General features: G+C 44.0%; 1 protein-coding gene across 1 annotated transcript; it reads right to left on the reverse strand.

Annotated features, from left to right (window-relative positions):
- Window positions 1–264: 264 nt before the first annotated feature.
- PCYOX1 (prenylcysteine oxidase 1) lies at window positions 265–21,043 on the reverse strand. The gene is made up of 6 exons (XM_055241473.2): window positions 20,858–21,043; window positions 19,567–19,773; window positions 17,742–17,916; window positions 6,280–6,491; window positions 5,786–5,938; window positions 265–4,744 (listed from the first exon to the last, which is right to left on the reverse strand). The coding sequence occupies exons 1-6, from the start codon at window positions 20,967–20,969 to the stop codon at window positions 4,086–4,088; spliced, it is 1,518 nt and encodes a 505-aa protein (XP_055097448.1). The 5' UTR covers window positions 20,970–21,043; the 3' UTR covers window positions 265–4,085.
- Between the last annotated feature and the right edge of the window lie 1,113 nt (window positions 21,044–22,156).

The following is a 22,156-nucleotide window of genomic DNA, read 5'->3' on the forward strand; positions in this document are numbered from 1 at the left end:
TTTCTAACATGAATTTTTCTGGTTGACACTGATTTCAAAGGGTTTTATGCATTAAAGTGAAAGAATCTTATTAAATGTGAAACATGGCAAGGATTCCTTTTGTCCATCTTTCAACACTGAACAGATAAAGAAGTTACAAACATGAGTGAGTTTCTTCTAAAACACTAATTTTCAAAACTTAAGAATAGTAACTTTGATCTAGTCTGACTTTCCCAAGTACATCTACATTCCAAATATAGTACAACAGAAGCAAAAGACAGGAAGTAATGATGTAGTTGTTTATTTTGAACATAATCATGAAGTGGGGAAAAATTTTAATACAAGAGTAGAAAGAGGATTCCAGAGAAAAACATTCCAGTGTATCATGGTTCTTTCTTTGTGAGTAGAGAAGGGTAGCAAGGATGCTGTCCACAATGTATTCATCTAGTTAATGAATTGTATGGCCTACAAACTCAAACGAGAGATACATTACAGATGATTGTATTATAAACCTAATCTTATGAAACCTTACCAAGCAAATGCTTAAGGCTGATTTTTTTGTGATGATAAAAAGCCTGCAAATCATGAATCACTTATAAACTGTACAGAACGAAATACACACAAGTATAGTAAAGTTATTGTAAAACACCAAGTACAATGGCTCATAGATATATACCTCTCTCTCTCTTAAATGGCATTTCCTAATTATAGAAAATGTTTACAACAAGAGGGATCAAACTAACAATCACAATAAGGAGAACTGATGTGAAATCCCATACACGTGTTACTCCATTTTTCAGCAGCTCTTTGTAAATCTTCGTTGACTCTTTTTTTTTTTTTTACAACAAACATACAGCTGAATTGTAGAACTAGTTCAAGTGTGGTTCCTATAGTAGAACAGCAGCATCACTGGGGAACTTAATAAAATGCAACTTCTTATATCCCACAACAAACTTATTGAATAAACAGGATGGAGCCTAGCAATGTTTTAACAAGCCCTTAAGGTAACTGATGCATGCTCGACTCAGAACCGCTGGAGCACAGCTGGCTTTCATTCAGCCCCTGCATCATTTTTACCAGTCTCTTCTATTAAAAAAAAAAAAAAAAAAAAAAAGAGTGGTCTGGATCAGCGAGCTCTGACAGTGTCTTTTCTTCCAATAAAACTCTTAATACTATAGTTGCATAAAACTACCTAATGCGCCCGGAGTTAGCAGGTTCTGCTAGAATTTTTCTCCCGTAAAAAAGTACTCAATACTGTAGTTGCATTAAAACTACTTAATGTCCTTGGTGTATTGATAACGTGTTTTGGTTTTGCCAAAGCAATTTCAGATGCCCTACTGGAAAATTTATCCAGAGTAGGGTTTGATGTAATACCAGCAACATTTTTAATTTTTTTTTTCCTTTTGAGACACGGTCTCACTCTTGCCCAGGCTGGAGTGCAGTGGTGCGATCTCTGCTCACTGCAACCTCCATCTCCAGGGTTCAGGCGATTCTCACGCCTCAGCCCCTCAAGTAGCTGGGATTACTGGCACGTGCCACCATGCCTGGCTAATTTTTGTATTTTTAGTAAAGACAGGGTTTCACCATGTTGGCCAGGCTGGTCTCAAACTCCCGACCTCAAGAGATCCACCTGCCTCAGCCTCCCAAAGTGCTGGGATTACAGGCGTGAGCCACCATGCCCAGCCTAAATTGGTGTTTGTTTTTTTTGTTTTTTCCTGAGACAGAGTCTCACTCTGTTGCCAGGCTGGAGTGCAGTGGTGCGATCTCGGCTCACTGCAACCTCTGCCTCCCAGTTAAGGCAATTCTCCTGCCTCAGCCTCCCAAGTAGCTGAGATTACAGTAGCTGGGATTACAGGCATGTGCCATCATGCCCAGCCAATTTTTGTATATTCAGTAGAGATGGGGTTTCACCATGTTGGCCAGGATGGTCTTGATCTCCTGACCTCATGATCCGTTTGCCTTGGCCTCCCAAAGTGCTGGGATTACAGGCGTGAGCCACTGTGCCCAGCCTAAATTGGTATTATAAGTAAAAATATATCCCATTGCAAAACAAGTCTACAAATGACAGGAATTAATTAGTATGTACCAATATTTAGCATATACATAACAGTATTACTTACAAATTGTCTTCATTAAAACCACAAAAGGAAACAAATATGAATACCTCAACGTATCTGTTAAGAATAAAACTAGAAAAAAAAAACCCTTTTGACAAATCATGAGTTTAATCCCCTACCTATCAAATATATCTTGGCAGTTTTATCAGCATATTAACATTCACAACTGTGGTAGGGAAGTAGTCATTTTTACTCAGAACCAAAGTTTACACTATTTTGCTAAAGTAGCTAATGCCATGATCTGATAGACTAAGTTTCTATTCAATGGAAGGATTTTTTTTTTTTTTTTTTTTGAGATGGTCTCTGTTGCCCAGGCTGGAGTACAGTGGCATGATCATGACTCACTGCAGCCTTGACCTCCAAGGCTCAAGTGATCCTCCCACCTCAGCCTCCTGAGCAGCTGGAACCACAGGCGCGCATTACCATGCCTGGCCAACTTTTTAAAAATTTTTTTGTAGAGATGGGGTTTCACCATGTTGCCCAGGCTGGTCTAGGCCTTTTTATTTTTTAATAACACTACATGTTAAATTGGTTGCATTTACTTTTGAATTCTTAATCTTTTGCTTGTTCTGTTCTACCAGTGTCTTGACAGTTAATCATGATCTTTGTACAGTAGATGCAGAACTAGTTCTCAAGTTTCGCTGCCTGTTAATTACCATTTGGATGCTTTAAAACCCTACAGGTGATTCCAATGTGCAGCCAAGGTTGACAGCCACTGTCTTAAGATTTCAGCAACCAATTTCTCACCCAGAATGCTAAAGTAAATGAAACACTTAACTCTTTGGACATATGCTGGACTTGGCTAACTTTGGTGTCATTCCAAGTATTCTGTTCTAGTGCCAACTGCTCAGGAGTTATTTAAGTTGCCTCTGCTGTTAGGCTGTCTGTGCTTCTTATTATCAAGATTACTTCTAAAGTTCTTACTAAGAGAAAGAACTAAGAGAAAGATCCTTGCAAAATGGATCTGCTTTGATACAGATTGGGTTTCTTAGGACTTCTAAGGCACTAAAACCCTTTGTAGGCATTTTCACACCCACACTGGTGATTCTCAACCCTGGGTGCACATTAGAAACTTTAAATAGCTACAATGCTAAGGTCCTATCCTCAGTCTTTGAATCTGAATCTCTGGTTATGGGGGTCTCTCAATATTTTTAAAAGCTCCTGAAGTGAGGATTTAATAATAGAATGCCAGTTTCTTAATTCAGTAGCCCATATTTGCTTTTCATTTTACTTGAGATTTTTGTTTAACATCTTCAAGTTACATTCTAAGACTTCTAAATTTCACCCCTAATCAAATCAAGACAGAAGAATCGAAAGACAACATTCTGAAAGTCAAGGCTTTAGGCATGGGCACACGTACTTCAAACCGGTATGAAATTACTAAGAGTCAGGCATAAGACACCAGCTCCCATAAATTTTATCTGACTGAAGATTATATCTAGCTGTAAAATTCAAAAGGACTACTCCCCAACTAAGATGTCTTTTAAGTTCTCCCTCAGGTACTCACCTTAAAATGCTCTACAATTTTGATCAAAATTCAGGGCCCCACCCCCAGACCTACTGAATCAGAATCTTCAAGAGAGGAGCTTGAGAATCCATATGGTTTAACAAACTCCAGGTGATTATTTTTATTTACTTTTTTTGAGACGGAGTTTTGCTCTTGTTGCTCAGGCTTGAGTGCAATGGTGCGATTGGCTCACTGCAACCGCCACCTCCTAACTCCAGGTGATTCTTATTATCAGACAAGTTTAAGAAAAACTAATGGACAATGAAAGAATACTTAAGAAATTTTGGAGATGGCATAAGTGCAATAGCTATACCTTCACACTTAATTAGAACCATGTGTTTTCCTATGACCAGCAGGGATTACTTTTATTAAACAATGATAATGGCAAAATATCTGGTTCAAAATCATCTCTGCTCAGATTTTGTTCTTTTTTGCCACTGATAGTCATTTGGAACTAGGAGGGGAAAAAAGACTGTGTCACTTCATAGCTCAGTTTTAAGTTTTTCATATAAGCCATCCTGGTCAATCATGTCTGTGTGCCCGTTCCAGCGGTGATAGGCAAGGAGTGCAGCGTTGTGGGCTGCAATGGCACTCATCTCCATGGCACTTGCTGCACACTCTATGCCATTGAGGTAATAAAGTCGATCATGGAGAATGATGGAGGGGCATTTCTCCGGGGGCTTATAGTGAGGATATGCAAGCCATGGCTTCTTCACAGCATAATCATAGGACAGAAAGAGCTTTAAAATTTGTGCTTTAGTAAGAGTTTCTTGGGAAAAGATCTTCCAAACATATGTTCCATCTGTTGATGGCTCAGGATCTTCCTTTTCTCTCACAGAGGACACAATCCCAATACTGTTAATGAACAAATCTGAATTATCAGTGGTTAAAACTGTATTAAGGCCAAATTTATCTATGGGTCTAGAGCTAAAGATAGATGTATTCAATTCCCCCTTAACTAAAGTTGTCACTATATGTTGATAATATTGATGGAATTCCTCAATTGGAGGATCAAAGTTGAGAAAAGTAATATTGGACATTTTTCGATTCAATGGAGTGGCCACCAAGACGATGTCATAGAAGTCTGAACGAGTCTCAGTTCCAATTTGGTAGACCACTTCATACATCTTTGTTGGATTTCCTAGAGGAAATAAGGAGGCATATATTTGTTTAGTGTTTCTAACATACCTTCTAAAAATAATTGTATACCTTCTTCGTAATTTCTCTATAATTCTAAAGAATTGAAGAAGTTATATCCCTTAAGATAGCTGTCCCTTGCATTTTTATTACATTGAGGCCAATTTATTATTCAGAAAGTCAATAAGTACAAAATATAGAATTTTTACTTTTGAAGATAAGATTATTTTTTGGCCGGGCGTGGCAGCTCACACCTGTAATCCCAGCACTTTGGGAGGCCGAGGCGGGTGGATCACGAGGTCAGGAGATCGAGACCATCCTGGCTAACATAGTGAAACCCCATCTCTACTAAAAATACAAAAAATTAGCCAAGCGCGGTGGCGGACGCCTATAGTCCCAGCTACTCGGGAGGCTGAGGCAGAAGAATGGCGTGAACCCGGGAGGCGGAGCTTGCAGTGAGCCGAGATAGGCCACTACAGTCCGGCCTGGGCAAAAGAGCGAGACTCTATCTCAAAAAAAAAAAAAAAAAAAAAAAAAAGATTATTTTTCAAATCCAAGGAGTCATGCCACAGCACTTAACTACATTGGGGAATTTTTTTTTTTTTTTTAGACGGAGTCTCACTCTGTCACCCAGGCTAGAGTGCAGTGGTGTGATCTTGGCTCACTGCAACCTCTGCCCCGCTGGGTTCATGTGATTCTCCTGCCTCAGTCTCCCGAGTAGCTGGGATTACAGGCGCCCGTCACCACGCCCGGCTAATTTTTTGTATTTTTAGTAGAGACAGGGTTTAACTATGTTGGCCAGGCTAGTCTTGAACTCCTGACCTCAGGTGATCCACCCTCCTTGGCTTCCCAAAGTACAGGGATTACAGGCGTGAGCCACCATGACCGGCCCATTAGGGAATATTTCTGCATGGCGAAACATATACAATTTCAAGTTTCATCATTTTAGAACTGAGTAAGAGATGACAGAAGAGAGGTGTTTCTCCCTGAGCAATCATTTTCTGCAGGGGAATTCAGGAACAATAAGACAGAAATTCAAGCTTACCTGTGTGCTTGGTCTTTGTTTTTTCCTCTATGTACATTACTGAGCCAGATATAAGATTGCTTTTGGATGCCTGCAGAAGCCCTGAGCAAACAAGTTTATTGCCACCTTCTACTGCCCAAAGGCCAGAATCAGAACAGGACAGTGACACTGCCCCTGTCAACAAGAGGAAAAATGTGTTTTAATTCTGATTTTGTAAGAGGCTCTCTACCCACTCTCCCTTCCCAATTACATGTTCTACTCCAAATGTCTCTAGACATTGCTAAATGGCCCCTGGGAGCAAAATCTCCCCCGGTTAAGAATTACTGAACTAATGAAAGCTAAAGACCCTCTCCCCCTAAAAATGCACATCTACATATGCACAATTTTGCTAACAATGTCTGAGGTTCACAGAGAAAAGTAGCCTCCAATCCACAGCCTAAAGTCAGGAACCACTATAGCATCAGGTAAGCCCCTTTGTGAACTAATGTCCACCACTGTTCCAAGCCCTAGCTTACCCACAAAGGCATTGATGTCCGTGCTTTGGCCATAATTGACCCTCATAACGGGAGCAATCATTTCATTGAGGAATTTCTCAGAGAAGCCGGCCTTTTGCAAGGTTTCAAGAAGTGTTCGATTAAGCATTCCAAGGAAGTCATCTCCTCCTAGAGCATGAAGTAATTTTTCGACACTACTGAAGGCATAGTCATGAGACTGGTAGCGGTAGATCCTTTGGAAAAGAAGAGAAATCCATTAAATACCAAATAAGATGTGGGGAAGGGGATGTATAAAGAAGGGAAGTGGCGTCATAAGAATCAAACTGACATCTGGGTGCAGTGGCTCACACCTGTAATCCCCACACTTTGGGAGGCAGAGGTGGGTGGGTCATCTGAGGTCAGGAGTTCAAGACCAGCCTGGCCAACATGGCGAAACCCCATCTTTACTAAAAATACAAAAATTAACCGGGCATAATGGTGTGTGCCTGTGGTCCCAGCTACTTGGGAGGCTGAGGCAGGAGGACTGCTTGAGCCCTGGAATTCAAGGCCGCAGTGAACTGTGATCATGCCGCTGCACTCCAGCCTGGGCCAAACAGTGAGACTGTCTCTTAAAAAAAAAAAAAAAGAAAGAAAAAAAAAAAGAAAAGAAACTAAGAAAGAAAGAAGAATAGAAAGGAAAAATAAAAAGTAGAACTAAGGCCAGGCGCAGTGGCTCATGCCTGTAATCCTAGCTCCTTGGAAGACAGAGGCAGGCAGATCACTAGGTCAAGAGTTTGAGACCAGCCTGACCAACACGGTGAAACCCCGTCTCTACTAAAAATATATAAATTAGCTGGGCGTGGTGGTGCACGCCTGTAATCCCAGCTATTCAGGAGGCCGAGGCAGGAGAATCGCTTCAACCCGGGAAGCGGAGGTTGCAGTGAGCCGAGATCACACCGCTGCACTCCAGCCTTGGCAACAGAGCGAGACTCCATCTCAAAAAAAAAAAAAAAAAGTAGAAGTAAAATACTTTGTCTAAAGGCCACATGGCAAGTATAAGGCTCAATCACAACTTGCCCACTCTGCTCTCAATCACCCACACATGCACAGTCTCCACTGGAGCACACCTGACCCATTCACTGGTCTCTAAATATGCCCTACGTGTTGTATCCCCACCAGTGCACAAGCTCTTCCCTCCAACCTGAATACACTTCCCATTCCTAACCATGGAACATCTATTCTTCCTTAACAGAACTTGAAGCCCACCTTCTCTGAAAAGTCTTGCTCAACTTCCCATTCCACAGTTATATCATCTCCTGAAGCCTCATAAAACTTAGCACCAATGCCACTCATTCAACAATTAGATGCTTTCTATTATTTTTTAGAAAACATCACTTGACCAAAAAGAAAAATATCACCCAACATTTCTCTTCATTTTATGGATTTAAAACAACATTCACATAAATTAGTGCATTCAGTAATTCAAACACAATTTTTCACGTTGCAAATAGTACAAAGATGGAAAACAGGCTTAAGTTTGGGATAAGTAATAAGTGGTTTATCTCTTATTCCCTTAAGGGGCTTACAGTTAGGGATAAGTAATAAGGCACATGCAGAGATAAGTATATGAAAATAAGAAATTAGGCCAGGCACGGTGGCTCACGCTTGTAATCCCAGCACTTTGGGAGGCCGAGACGGGCGGATCACGAGGTCAGGAGATCAAGACCACGGTGAAACCCCGTCTCTACTAAAAAATACAAAAAATTAGCCGGGAGTGGTGGTGGGCGCCTGTAGTCCCAGCTACTCGGAAAGGCTGAGGCAGGAGAATGGCGTGAACCCGGGAGGCGGAGCTTGCAGTGAGCCGAGATTGCGCCACTGCACTCCAGCCTGGGCGACAGAGCAAGACTCCGTCTCAAAAAAAAAAAAAAAAAAAAAAAAAAGGAAAATAAGAAATTAAAGAGCCAAGGAAAGATCCCTATCACTGATCATGGGAGGGAAACTTTCACATCAAGTTTTTTCTCTCAAAATGTACTATTTTTTTTACAGAACAAGGGACAGTATTATAACCATTTCAGTATTACCTACTAAAAGCATAGTAATAGTATAAGTGTACAAAATGTTAAACACATTTTTATTGGAAAAACTGATTCGATATCTATGCCAAAACTGAGAAACTAAAATAACACCTTCTAACCATAGCATTTGGGTCCCAGTCTTTAGGAGACTGGAAAAAGTAGGATGGAAACACTGAATTCTTCAGAAAAATAATAGCCTGGATATCTCATATCCAAAGAAGAGTGATCTTTGGCTAATGGTCAACATGAGAAAGTAGCAGTCAATTAAATAAGCTACTAATGATGCTATAAAAAACATACTCCCTAACTGCTCCTGCCAGAGCTGCAACCTCACTCAAGCAAGTCTCCTTGGTTGGGGGGGCAGCGGTGAGATGAAACTATATACACAGTATAAACAGACAGCACTCTAATTGTTTCATGATACAACTAATTGCATTAGAATAAATACACTGCTGGGTATGGTGGCTCATGCCTGTAATCCTAGCACTTTGGGAGGCAAAGTGGGGCAGCATCACTTGAGGTCAGTAGTTTGAAACCGCCTGGCCAACATGGTGAAACCCCATCTCTACTAAAAATGCAAAAATTATCCAGGAGGCTGAGGCATGAGAATTGTTTGACCCAGGAGCCAGAGGTTGTGGTAAGTCAAGATCACACCACTGCACTCCACCCTGGGTGACAGAGCAAGACTCCATCTCAAAAAAATAATAATAATAAATGAAAAAACAGAATAAATACTACTAAAAAACAGCACCCGGGTAAGGCAGCATGCACCTGTAGTCAAAGCTACTCAAGAGGCTGAGGTGGGAGGATCACTTAAGCCCAGGGGCACAAGGCTGTAGTACATTATGGTTGCACCTGTGAACAGCCAGCCAATATACTCCAGCCTGGGTGACAGAGTAAGACAGGAGGATCCCTTGAAGCCAGGAGTTCAAGACTAGCCTGGGCAACATAGCAAGACTCTGTCTGTACACAAAATGTAAAAATTAGCCAGGTGCAGTGGTTCATGCCTGTAATCCCAGCACTTTGGGAGGCTGAGGCAGGCAGATCGCTTGAGGTCAGAAGTTTGAGACCAGCCTGGCCAACATAGCGAAACTCCATCTCTACTAAAAATACAAAAATTAATTGGGCATGGTGGCGCATGCCTGTAATACCAGCTGCTTGGGAGGCGGAGGCAGGAGAATCGCTTGAACCCGGGAAGTAGAGGTTGCAGTGAGCCGAGATCGTGCCACTGCACTCTAGCCTGCGTGACAGAGTGAAACTCCGTCTCAAAAAAAAAAAAATTAAAAATTAGCCAGGCATGGTGAGGCATGCCTGTAGTCCCAACTATTCAGGAAGCTGAGGCACGAGGATCACTTCAGCCCCAGTGGTTGAGGCTGCAGTGAGCTGTGATCACGCCACTGCACTCCATCCAGCTTGGGCAACAGAGTGAGACCTTGTCTTAAAAAAACAAAAACAAAAATAAAATAATAATAATTTTTTAAAAAATATAACTGGGTCAGGCACAGTGGCTCACGCCTGTAATCCCAGCACTTTGGGAGGCCAAGACAGGTGGATCACCTGAGGTCGGGAGTTCGAGACCAGACTGACCAACATGGAGAAACCCTGTCTCTACTAAAAATACAAAATTAGCTGGGCGTAGTGGCGCAGTGAGCCAAGGTGAGCCGAGGAGAGCCAAGATCGTGCCATTGCACTCCAGCCTGGGCAACAGAGACAGACTCCGTCTCAAAGGGAAAAAAAGGAGAAAATAGGTCTGAAAAGATGACTAGAAATGCATGGGGTTAGGAGGATTGAATTCTAAATAAGACAGTCCAGAAACAAGAGTGGTCAGGAAAAGCCTCACTGAGAAGATGATATAGACCAAAGACCTGAAGGAGACGAGGATGCAAACCAGGCAAACACCTGGGGGAAAATATTTCAGGTAGAGGTAAAAGCAATGCAAAGGTCACATGACAGAAGCTTGCCTGGCACATTCAAGAAACAATGAAGCCAGAGCAGCTGAAGCACAGTGATCTGGGAGAACAGGGAGTGGTACAGCCGGAAATGTTACTGGGGAGAGGAAACTTCCAGAATGGCAGAGGAAGGACCTCTGGAAATCTGCTCCTCCATAAAAGCTATGAGAATACTGCCAAAAATGATCAACATTGACTCTTTCAGAGCTCTGCAGATAAACCAAAGCCTTTCCAAGTCCAAGGAGTATTTATTCAAGAAAAATGTATGGCCAGGCGTGGTAGCTCACGCCTGTAATCCCAGCACTTTGGGAAGCTGAGCCAGGCGGATCACTTGAGGTCACAAGTTCGAGACCAGCCTGCTCAACATGGTGAAACACCATCTGTACCAAAAATATAAAAAATTAGCCAGGTGTGGTGCCACACGCCTGTAATCCCAGCTATTCAGGAGGCTGAGGCAGGAGAATCGCTTGAACCTAGGAGATGGAGGTTGCAGTGAGCCAAGATCGCACCATTGCACTCCAGCCTGGGCGACAAGAGGGAGACTCTGTCGAAAGAAAGAAAGAAAGAGAAAAAGAGAGAGAAAAAAAAATAAAAAATAAAACCAGCACCCTTCCAACTGCAATGTGAAACCGGCAAGCTAGAAGCCACTGGAGAGAACACAACGAGTTTGTAGCTCCCAAAAAGCACTATCCTCAGAGAACTGTCAATATTTGACCTATCTGGCAGCTCCCAAAAAGCTCTATCCTGAAGGCTTGTCTTTATTCGACCTGATTCAGAGTTCACTCTAGGCAACAGCCCCATCCTGAGGGCACGTGTCCACGTGTCAAAAAAAAAAAAAATCTGTGGCAATTGTTCAACATCACAGATGCCGGAGGCTATGACATCAATAGAGGCTACAAGAGACTGACCAAAAAAACTTTTTAAAAAGGCGGGGTGCAGTGGCTCACGCCTGTAATCCCAGCACATTGGGAGGCACAGGCTGGAGGATCACTTGAGGTTAGGAGTTCAAGACCGGCCTGGCCATCATGGCGAAAACCCATCTCTGCTAAAAACACAAAAAATTAGCCAGGTATGGTGGTGCCTGCCTGTAGTCCCACCTACTCAGGAGGCTGAGGCACAAGAATTGTTTGAACCCGGGAGGCAGAGGTTGCAGTGAGCCGAGATAGCACCACTGCACTCCAGCCTGGGCAACAGAGCAAGACTCTGTCTCAAAAAAAAAAAAAAACAAATTAGCTGGGCATGGTAGTGCACATCTGTAGTCCCAGCCACTCAAGGGGCCTGAGGTTGGAGAATTGCTTGAGCCCATGAGGCAGAGGTTGCTGTGAACATACTACACTCTAGCCTGGGCAACAGAGTAAAACACCATCTGAAAAAAAAAAAAAAAACAGACATACAGATACTTGAAACAAATAAGAAAACCCAGAAATAAACCTTCATGAATATGATCAAATGATCTTGACAGAATTGAAATACATAATTCAACAATAATGGAGACTTCAATATCCCATTTTCAGTAATGGACAGTTACTGAAAATGACAACAGTGTATTAGTTCACCAGGACTGCCATAACACACTACCAGAGACTGGATGGCTTATACAAAAAAAGTTTTATTTCTTATAGTTCTGTAGGCCAAAAGTCCAAGATCAAGGTGTGGATGCATTCGGTTTCTTCTGAGGCCTGTTTCCTTGGCTTGCAGATGGCCACCTTCTTGCTGTGTCCTCACATGGTCTTTGTGTGTTTCTTCTGTGTCCCAATCTTTTTTTTTTTTTTTTGAGACAGAGTTTCACTCTTGTTGCCCAGGCTGGAGTGCAATGGCTCACTGCAACCTCTGCCTCCGAGGTTCAAGTGATTCTCTTGCCTCAGCCTTCCTAAGTAGCTGGGATTACAAGAATGCGCCACGACGCCCGGCTAATTTTTTGTATTTTTAGTAGAGAAGGGGTTTCGCCATGTTGGTCAGGCTGGTCTTGAACTCCCAACCTCAGGTGATCCGCCCGCCTTGGCCTCCCTTCTGTGTCCTAATCTTAAGGACACCCATCAAATTGTTTTAGAGTCTACCCTAAAGACCTCATTTTAACTTAATCACATATTTAAAGGCCCTACCTACATAAGCAGTCACATTCTGAGTACTGGGTGGCTAGTGTTTCAACCTATGAATTTTGGGGAAAACAAATTTAAAAATAAGTGATGGGAGCACAGAATCCTGTCATGTCTTCTCAGTCATAAAACAGATTTTGGCTATAAATCTCTATTAATGAAATAGCCACTGAAGGTTTCTGAGCAGTGGAGTGATGTGATGAGCCTTAGATTTTAAAGAACTACTTTGGCTGCTAACCTGAGAACAAATGGTAGCAATATAACAGTAATGGCAGATGATTTAGGAGGTGTATTGGTTTTCCATGCTGCTATAACAAATTACTACTAACTTAGTGGCTTAAAACAACACAAATTTATGGCCGGGTGCGGTGGTTCACACCTGTAATCCCAGCACTTTGGGAGGCTGAGGCGGGTAGATCACGAGGTCAGGAGTTCAAGACCTGCCTGGCCAAGATTGTGAAACCCCGTCTCTACTAAAAATACAAAAATTAGCCAGGCATGGTGGTGGGCACCTGTAATCCCAGCTACTCGGGAGGCTGAGGCAGAGAATTGCTTGAACCCAGGAGGCGGAGGTTGCAGTGAGCCAAGATCGTGCCACTGCACTCCAGCCTGGGTGACAGAGCGAGACTCTACCTCAAAAAAAAAAAAAAACAAAAAAAAAACAGAAATTTATAATCTTACGGTTCTGTAAGTTAGAAGACCAAAGTCAGTCTCTCTGGGCTAAAATCAAGGTGTGCACAAGGCTGGTTCCTTCTAGAAGCTCTGAGGGAAGACTGTCTTTTCCAGCCTCTACAGGCCACCTGCATTCCTTGGCTTGTGGACGCACACCCCTTCCTAGCATCACTCCAATCTCTTCCTTCCATCATCACATCTCCTACTACCCACCCTGATCCTCCTGCCTCTCTAAGGACCCTTGTGATTATATTGGGCCCACCTAGATAATCCAGAATAATCTACCCATCCTTAACCATATCTGCAAAGTCTCTTTTACCTCAAAAGGTAACACATTCACAGGTTCCAGGGATTAAGACATGGACATCTCATGGCAGGCGGCAGGGGAGAGGATTATTCAGCCTATAATAGGAGGCTACTCTAGCAATCCAGACAAGAGACAGTGGTGGTGACTTGGAACAAAGTGGTAGCAGTAATCCTGGAGGGAAGTAGTGGAATACTGGACATATTTTAATGGCTGATAGGATTCAAGATAGAGTGGGTTTGGGAAATGAAAGAACAAAAACTGACTCAAAATATTTGGTAGGAGTAACTGGAAGAAAGGGTGTTTACAAAGCCTTTCCCCGTGAGTCCTATCAGTCTCAGATCAAGAAGTGTTAAGGATCTTACAAGTCCCCAGAAATGCACTAACTTGAGAGAGAAGAATAAGCTTTAACCTAGTCTACAAGCCAAGATATCTCAACAGGAAGCCATCAGCGGACCAGAGATTTATATTCCACAAACATCTGAGTAAACATCTACTACATTCTAGTTACTGTGCGTAGTATAGAACACAAGCACATGGTGTGCACCGTATAATAAGGGATGTTTGAAAAGAAAGATGAATGTCGATTGAAGTATTAAGGAAATGCTTTGCTGAAAAAGTGAGATAAGAGGTTGGACTTGGGAGTAAAGAACGGCATCCGGCTGAGTGCAGTGGCTCACACCTGTAATCCCAACATTTTGGGTGGCCAAGGTGGGAGGATCACTTGATCCCAGGAGTTCAAGATCAGCTTGGGCAACATGGCAACACCCTGTCTCTACAAAAATTTAAAAAATTAGCCAAGCATGATGGCACATGCCTATAGTCCCAGCTGAGGCTGGAAGATGACTTGAGACCAGGAGGTCAAAGCTGCAGTGAGCTATGATTGCACCACCGTACTCCAGCCTGGGTGACAGAGCAAGACTTGGTCTCAAAAAAAAAAAAAAAAAAAAAAATTAGTAAGAATGGCATCTAACCAGAACAACTACATAAATGTATGTGCAGAACTGGAAATTAAGCTAGCTAGTGCTGATGTCAGGGGCTGCAGGATTTCCACCCAAGTACCTCCAACAGCAGAGAATGAATGAATGCATTATTTTCGAGTATTGCCTACCACAAGCTTGAGCCCTCTTTCGAGTGTCATGGTTTACTACTGTTAGGTCTTTTTCCACCCTGTGTATACTTTGATCTTGGCTCACCACAACCTCCGCTTCCTGGGTTCAAGTGATTCTCCTGCCTCAGCCTCCCAAGTAGCTGGGATTAGCTGCGCCTCCACACCCAGCTAATTTTTGTATTTTTAGTAGAAGCAGGCTTTCACCATGTTGGCCAGGCTGGTCTCGAACTCCTGATCTCATGATTTACCTGCCTCGGACTCCCAAAGTGCCGGGATTACAGGCATGTGCCACCACACCGGGCCCGTAAATTATTTTTTAAAGTCAAAAACAGTATAACCTATGTATCCCCTCACTGGTTCTTTTTCCCAGTTCTGTAATACCTTGAATTCACTTCAAAAGTGATTTCTTAGGCCAGGTGCGGTGGCTCACGCCTGTAATCGCAGCACTTCAGGAGGCCAAGGCGGGCAGATCAGTTGAGGCCAAGAGTTTGAGACCAGCCTAGCCAACATGGTAAAACCCCGTGTCTACTAAAAATAAAAAAATTATCCAGGTATGGTGGCACATGCCTGTAATCTCAGCTACTCAGGAGGCTGAGGCAGGAGAATCGCTTGGACCCGGGAGGCAGATGTCACAGTGAGCCAAGATCCTGCCACTGTACTCCAGCCTGGGTGACAAAGCGAGACTCTATCTCAAAAAAAAAAAAAAAAAAAAGAAAGAAAAGAAAAACGATACACACAAGCAGGGCTGATGCCATCGGAACTTCATCTGCCTGCTGAGTATGCAGCACCATGCCACCCACCTTCTATAAAGTGACTGGCTGTCTCTACACAAATTCTATATATTTCCTTAGTTGTGTATTGCCTGTCTCTCCACTAGAATATATATTCTTTGAGGACAAGGACATGTTGTCGGTCCTATACTCTCAACATAGAACAATGCCTGGCACCTAACAGGCACTCAATATTGGGTGAATGAATGAATGGCTATTTAAAAACATTATGCACTGTAGATGGACTTAAGGTACCCACGGGAAAGGCATTTAAGGAACTGACCTAAGAATGATGTTGAGAAAGAAAGAAACCCCACCCAAACTGCCATAAGTTATAGAAACCAGAGCATATCCTGCTTAACTCTTTAACTCTTTTTTTAGACAGAGTCTGGCGTTGTCCCCCAGGCTAGAGTGCAATGGCAGGATCCTGGCTCACTGCAACCTCTGCCTCCTGGGTTCAAGCGATTCTCCTGCCTCAGGCTCAGAAGTAGCTGGGATTACAGGCATGCATCACCACGCCGGCTAATTTTTTATATTTTTTGTAGAGATAGGGTTTTACCATGTTGGTCAGGCTGGTCTCAAACTCCTGACCTCAGGTGATCCACCAGCCTCAGCCTCCCAAAGTTCTGGGATTAGAGGCATGAGCCACTGTGCCCAGCCCTGCTTAACTCATATTTGTCCTGTTCAATACCTGCTCATATGACATGTTTTTTTTGTTGTTTTTTTTTCCCCTCAAGATGGAGTCTTGTTCTGTCACCCGGGCTGGAGTGTAATGACGCAATCCTGGCCTCCAGCACCTAAATCTATAAACCAGCATAAAAATTAGCACGTGCTAACTGGGCACAGTGGCTCACGCCTGTAATCCCAACACTTAGGGAGGCTGAGGCGGGCGGATCACGAGGTCAGGAGATCGAGACCATCCTGGCTAACACAGTGAAACCCCGTCTGTACTAAAATACAAAAAATTAGCCAGGCGCAGTGGCAGGCACCTGTAATCCCAGCTATTCGGGAGTCTGAGGCAGGAGAATCACTTGAACCGGGGAGGCAGAGGTTGCAGTGAGCCGAGATGGTGCCACTGCACTCCAGCCCGGGCAACAGAGCAAAACTCCATCTCAAAAAAAAAAAAAAAAAAATTAGCACATGCCGACCGAGCACAGTGGCTCACACCTGTAATCCCAGCACTTTGGGAGGCCGAGGAAGGTGGATCACCTGAGGTCAGGAGTTCGAGACCAGCCTGGCCAAGAGGGTGAAACCCCATCTCTACTAAAAATACAGAAATCAGCTGGGCATGGTGGCAGGCATCTGTAATCCCAGCTACTCGGGAGCCTGAGGCAGGAGTATCGCTTGAACCAAAGAGGCGGAGGTTGCAGTGAGCCAATATCGAACCACTGCACTCCAGCCTAGGCAACAAGCAAAACTCCATCTCAAAAACAAAAAAAAAACAAAAAAACTAGCACATGCCAACAACTTTAAAAAAACAGATTGTACCTTTCAAAATTAGACTGGCTATTTTACGTCAGTCTTCCTGATTACCAAAGCGATGCCTATTCACACACATTAAAAAAACTGTTTAAATACAGAAAAGCATAAGGACGAAAAAGGCACCTGAATTCTCACTACCCAAAACAGTGCTAGAATGTAAATTCTTGGAATATGGAACTTTTACTCTACTTCAGGCTGCTGGTTCACTGAAAACATGTCACTATTAAAGGCCATTTAAGTTTTCTGATACTTTCTACAAGCTCTTGTACACATTATCTCATTCATATACACAACACCAGCACAGCATAGAGATTAAGAGTGAAGACTCAGGCCAGGCGCAGTGGCTCACGCCTGTAATCCCAGCACTTTGGGAGGCCGAGACGGGCGGATCACAAGGTCAGGAGATCGAGACCATCCTGGCTAACAAGGTGAAACCCCGTCTCTACTAAAAATACAAAAAATTAGCCGGGCGTGGTGGCGGGCGCCTGTGGTCCCAGCTACTCAGGAGGCTGAGGCAGGAGAATGGCGTGAACCCGGGAGGCGGAGCTTGCAGTGAGCCGAGGTCGCCCCACTGCACTCCAGCCTGGGTGAAAGAGCGAGACTCCGTCTCAAAAAAAAAAAAAAAAAGAGTGAAGACTCAAAGGCCAGACTGCCTGGGTGGCAACTCCAGCTATACCACTTACTATGTGGGTGAACGTGCCTCTTAAAACCTCTCTACACTGCCACCTTCTGCATCTGTTTAAAGAAGCTAAAAACAGTACCTACCTGAGTAAGTTGTCATAAGAATTCAAGGCATCTAACAGTATCTGGCAACACTAAAGAAGCATTCACAAAATACACTTCAGAAGCAAAAATAAACCAACCTTTCAATATTCAAGCAAATAGTCTGCATAGTTTCTACAAAACATTTTGCCTAACAATGTTATAAATAGGCCTTGCAGTGAGGTAGAAAATGCTTACAAGAAATCATAATTCCTAAAGTTCATCAAGTTTAATTTAACCTACATTAAAAGATCTTAGGTTAAATGGAAGGAAAAAAAATTACCTCATGAACTTGTCTAACACGTCCTCTACCCACATGTGCATACGGAGGGATTGAAATCCATAGCGCCAAACTAATTTAATCACGTTAATCATGAACCAGTTGCTCTCCTCAAATACCAGAGTCTCTCCATTATATATCCCCAGTAGGCCACCAGAGGCCTGAACAGTAGAGAGACCTGCAAAAACATAAAGCACAGCTAAGTCAGTGGTGTCTATGCTGATCAAATGAAAGAACGTAATCTGAGTGAATTTGGGGCTTCCCTCAGTTCTCAGGAGACACATAAAGGAGCTCTATCTTTGGAACAGTGTGAAACACTATACTTTCACTACACTGTCCAAAAGCAGATTTGCTAGGTGATGGGTCAGATGATCATGTAAATATTAATATATCAAAAGTAGATATATTTTTACCTGGCTTTTTTAGTCTAAAAAATCTGGATAGTCAAAGGAAAAAAGCCAGAGTACCAACTGAATTCAATTTAAAAACAAAGATGTCAGACATGTATCTTCGTGGCATAATTTGTTCTGGGTACACCTTTGCCCTTGTGGAGGAAACGGAAGCAGAGGCAGCATCTACAGAGGATGTGGAAGGCAGCTGAGGGGAAAGAGGCACTTCCATTCCTGTAAGAATCCTATTTTGCAAAACTGGATATTTCAGATAACTGGAAGGAGGCCAAAGTTACAAAATACTCCCTGCCAAAAGGGCCTGCAGAGGCCTGTCAGACTTTCCCCATGACCTATCCAGCTCCTCTGCTGTCAGGGCAGCAGTTGCATGTCCCAAGTTCTAGGCACATGTCTGCATCCATAGCTGTGTGAGGGAGTTTGTTTTGTTGGTGGTGGTTTGTTTTGATAGGGTCTCACTTTGTTGCCCAGGCTGGAGCGCAGTGGCACGATCAAGGCTCACTGCAGCTTCTATCTCCCAGGCTTACAGGATCCTCCTGCCTCTGCCTCCCAAGTAGCTGGGACTACAGGTTTGTGCCATCACCCCAGGCTAATTTTTTTATTTTTAGTAAAGACAGGGTCTCACTATGTTGCCCAGACTGGCTTCTAACTCCTGGGCTCAAGCAATCCTCTGCCTCGGCCTCCCAAAGTGCTGGGATTACAGGCATGAGCCACTGACCCCGGCCATGGCCATATGTGAGTGACTTTGAGCCAGACACTTCAAGTCTCTGGGTCTCATTTACTCAGCTGCAAAATGATCACAATGAGGTGACTATCTCCAAACCTTCTCTGATTCTTTAACACAAACTCAGAATTTTAAGAACAGACAACAGAGGCCGGGCACGATGGCTCACCCCTGTAATCCCAGCACTTTGGAAGGCAAAGGCAGGCGGATCACCTGAGGTCAGGAGTTCAAGACCAGCCTGGCCAACATGGTGAAACCCCGTCACTACTGAAAATACAAAAATTAGCTGGGCGTGGTGGCGTGCGCCTGTAATCCCAGCTACTCAGGAGGCTGAGGCAGGAGAATCACTTGAACCCGGGAGGCAGAGGTTGCAGTGAGCCGAGATTGCACCATTGCACTCCAGCCTGGGCAACAAGAACGAAACTCTTTCTCAAAAGAAAAAAAAAGACAATGGCAGCCATTCCCACCCCCACCCCATGGCTGTAATTCCAGATAACTGAAGATACAGATAACTAGTGTCCCATTACAGCAGAACTGCTCCTAACTAAGGCAGTACCAACTAACAAGAAAGTGAGGAAAACAGTTTTACCAACGTCTCCGTAAGGCAATTAACAAGGCAGAAATTTCAGTTCTCCATCTGATAAAAATATCCGGGGATGCACACAGTAATCTGGTGAGCTCCAAGACCAAAATTACATACCCAGGTCTTTGACAAAACGCTTCATGTGAAGATTTAAAGGATGGATGACAGAACCTCCTGCCTCATATTCTTGCCCCTGCACCATCATGGTAGCCAGGCGGCCCCCGACCTCTTCTCTTTCAAACAGGTCTATCTTCACATCTTTCCCAAATTTCTGCCGCAGGTAATAGGCTGCAGAAGTGCCACCAATTCCGGCTCCAATAATCGCTATGAGGGAAAAAAACAGAAGATTATATTTTCCCCTTTTACCAGCTCTGTGAGTTGTTTTGTTTTTGAAAGACCATTAATAGCGGAGGTTGTTACTCAAAGCTATTACCAACAATTTGGTGGGGGAAGAGTGACACCTGCAGCGAAGGTCTAACTCCCTGAATCTGGACAGACACTGTCCCCAGACAAAAGCAGTAGATTAATTAACATATTGACATTAATTCAATTTTTTTTCCAGATGTCCAAAGATTCTCACAGGTCTTTATAGAGGAACCAAGGGGCCTGCATAACCTTCTTGATGCCCAACTCACGGGCACATTAGAGGTGGACCTTTCCAGCACGCACTTTTAATAAAGTGACGGCCATTTATGCCTAGCTTTGTTGTGTCTAGATTCAATGTAGATAGGTTAATGATACCGAAGAACACAACTTTAAAGGAGGGCGGGAGGGAGACAGGAAGCAAAAAACCAAGGCTCCTGACACTGGAGCTCTTGACACTGGAAAGAGAACAGATTTTTTCTGAGCTGTGTTAGTCCTAGGCGGAGAAACTGTGCAAGCCAGGGGCCTCTGAGAGCAGGCCGACCTCAGCAAAGCGGAGCTGGGGGAAGGGGGTTCAGCCTCCCAAGGGAAGCAGGCAGGGTCAACTTGTTTGCACTCCTCCCTGTGCTGTGCCTGCGTGAGCCTGCAATCTGGCCGGGCGCCCCAGGTCAAGCCAGAACACTGGAGTTTTCACGGTCAGTGTTCAACGGAAAGATAGAGAAACCTAGGCCTCCCCGGAGCCCCAGACCTAAGAGACAGGGGCTACAGGTACGCTAGGCGCCTGCCTGCCCGCCCGCCCGCCCCTCTCCTTGTCCACGCCCATTCCTCAAGTGGGCACCTCTCCACGCCTGGGAATGTACAGTCCTATTCCGAGCAGAGCCGAAAGCCGCCCTAAAGTGTGAATGGGGGAAGCGCGACCTGCGCAGCTGGCTCGGCCTGTACCGCTGGACTGCGCGGCGGCTGTGGGATCTGGGCTCACTGCGCAGCGGCCGCCCAGCGCGGGGCGCGCTCCAGCACCCTCCCGCGCCGCCCCCTTCTCGCCTACCGATTTTATCTGGCGGGGCACGCAGCTCGGCGCCCTCGGGGCATCCGCAGCTGCACAGCAACAGCCACAGCCCCAGCAGCGAGGAGACGAGCTCCGCGACGGCGCGCCCCATGGCCTCCACAAGCTCTGCAGCTGGCCTCCAGAGCCCCGCAGTCCTCCCACCGCTGCGCGGCTGCGCGCTCCGCCCAGCCCCGCCCCCAGGCCGCCCAACCCCTGCGAGCCCCGCCCCGACCTCGCCCCGCCAGTCCCCTCAACCCTGCAGGAGCTCCCTACTCTGGGCCACTCAGTGCCCTAAGCACATCCTGCCTCCTCGAAGCTCACCCTCCTTCAGAAGACATCGAAGGCAGAAGCTGAGGCTCGCCTCAGCTCTCCTCCTCCCTCCCTATCTATTTGGGTGAAGCACCTTATTTCTTCACTAGTACCCTCTTCTGTTCCCTCCGTCGCTCCTCTCAAAGAATGCACACAGCTAATCGCTGCCAGAAACAGACCAAAGGGTCAACAGTACTTACTGAGTGATCACCCTGTTGCGAGAACTGTCAGGTTCTCCGTGAATGGGTAAATGGTGCTAATTGAAAAGAAAAATGAGGGAGACTGAAGATGGGGTGGCCCAAGGTGAAGGGGGTGTAATAATAGTAACAGACATGAATAAAAGTAGTGTACCTGTAAGGACACCAGAATGTGTCACCCCAAAATACGCCTCTTTAGCCTAAGGATTATTTCAAGCCGAAGACAATTGAGAAGATGTAGATACGCGGGTGGAAAGTTATCCGCTTTCCTCCATTTGCCTAAAAGCAGGACATAAATTTTATTTTTTTAACAATTTTTAAATATATTGCATTTTATTACATAAAAGTAAAATTAGTAAAATGATATAATAATTTGATATACTTTAACTATAATTTATAGTTTCTTTCTGTCAGTATAATGTAGAAAAGTATTACTCTGAACACCTACCCTAAACATTACTTAATATAGGTTAACTACAATGAGCCTCTCTACTTATATTTTCATCATGCATCTTACATTTTAATGTCCTTACTCTTTTATAGAAAAGGTCATAAAGAATGCCCAACTAATAAAGAATCTCTAATATCTCTGATACAGCAACAACTGATCACATACTTTCACATGTGAATACAATAGAAATAAAGTAACAGTATAAAGTAATTTGAAAGCTGTATTACATTATTATTCACTTTTCAAAAAATTGTTTTCAAGGAAACAAATATACTTTCAATGTAATTACAAAGCTTCAAAAAAATCTCATTTTAAAGTTATATATAAATAATTTATCTAACA

This window comes from Symphalangus syndactylus, chromosome 14 (assembly GCF_028878055.3).
Source record: "Symphalangus syndactylus isolate Jambi chromosome 14, NHGRI_mSymSyn1-v2.1_pri, whole genome shotgun sequence".
NCBI classification, from domain to species: Eukaryota; Metazoa; Chordata; class Mammalia; order Primates; family Hylobatidae; genus Symphalangus; species Symphalangus syndactylus.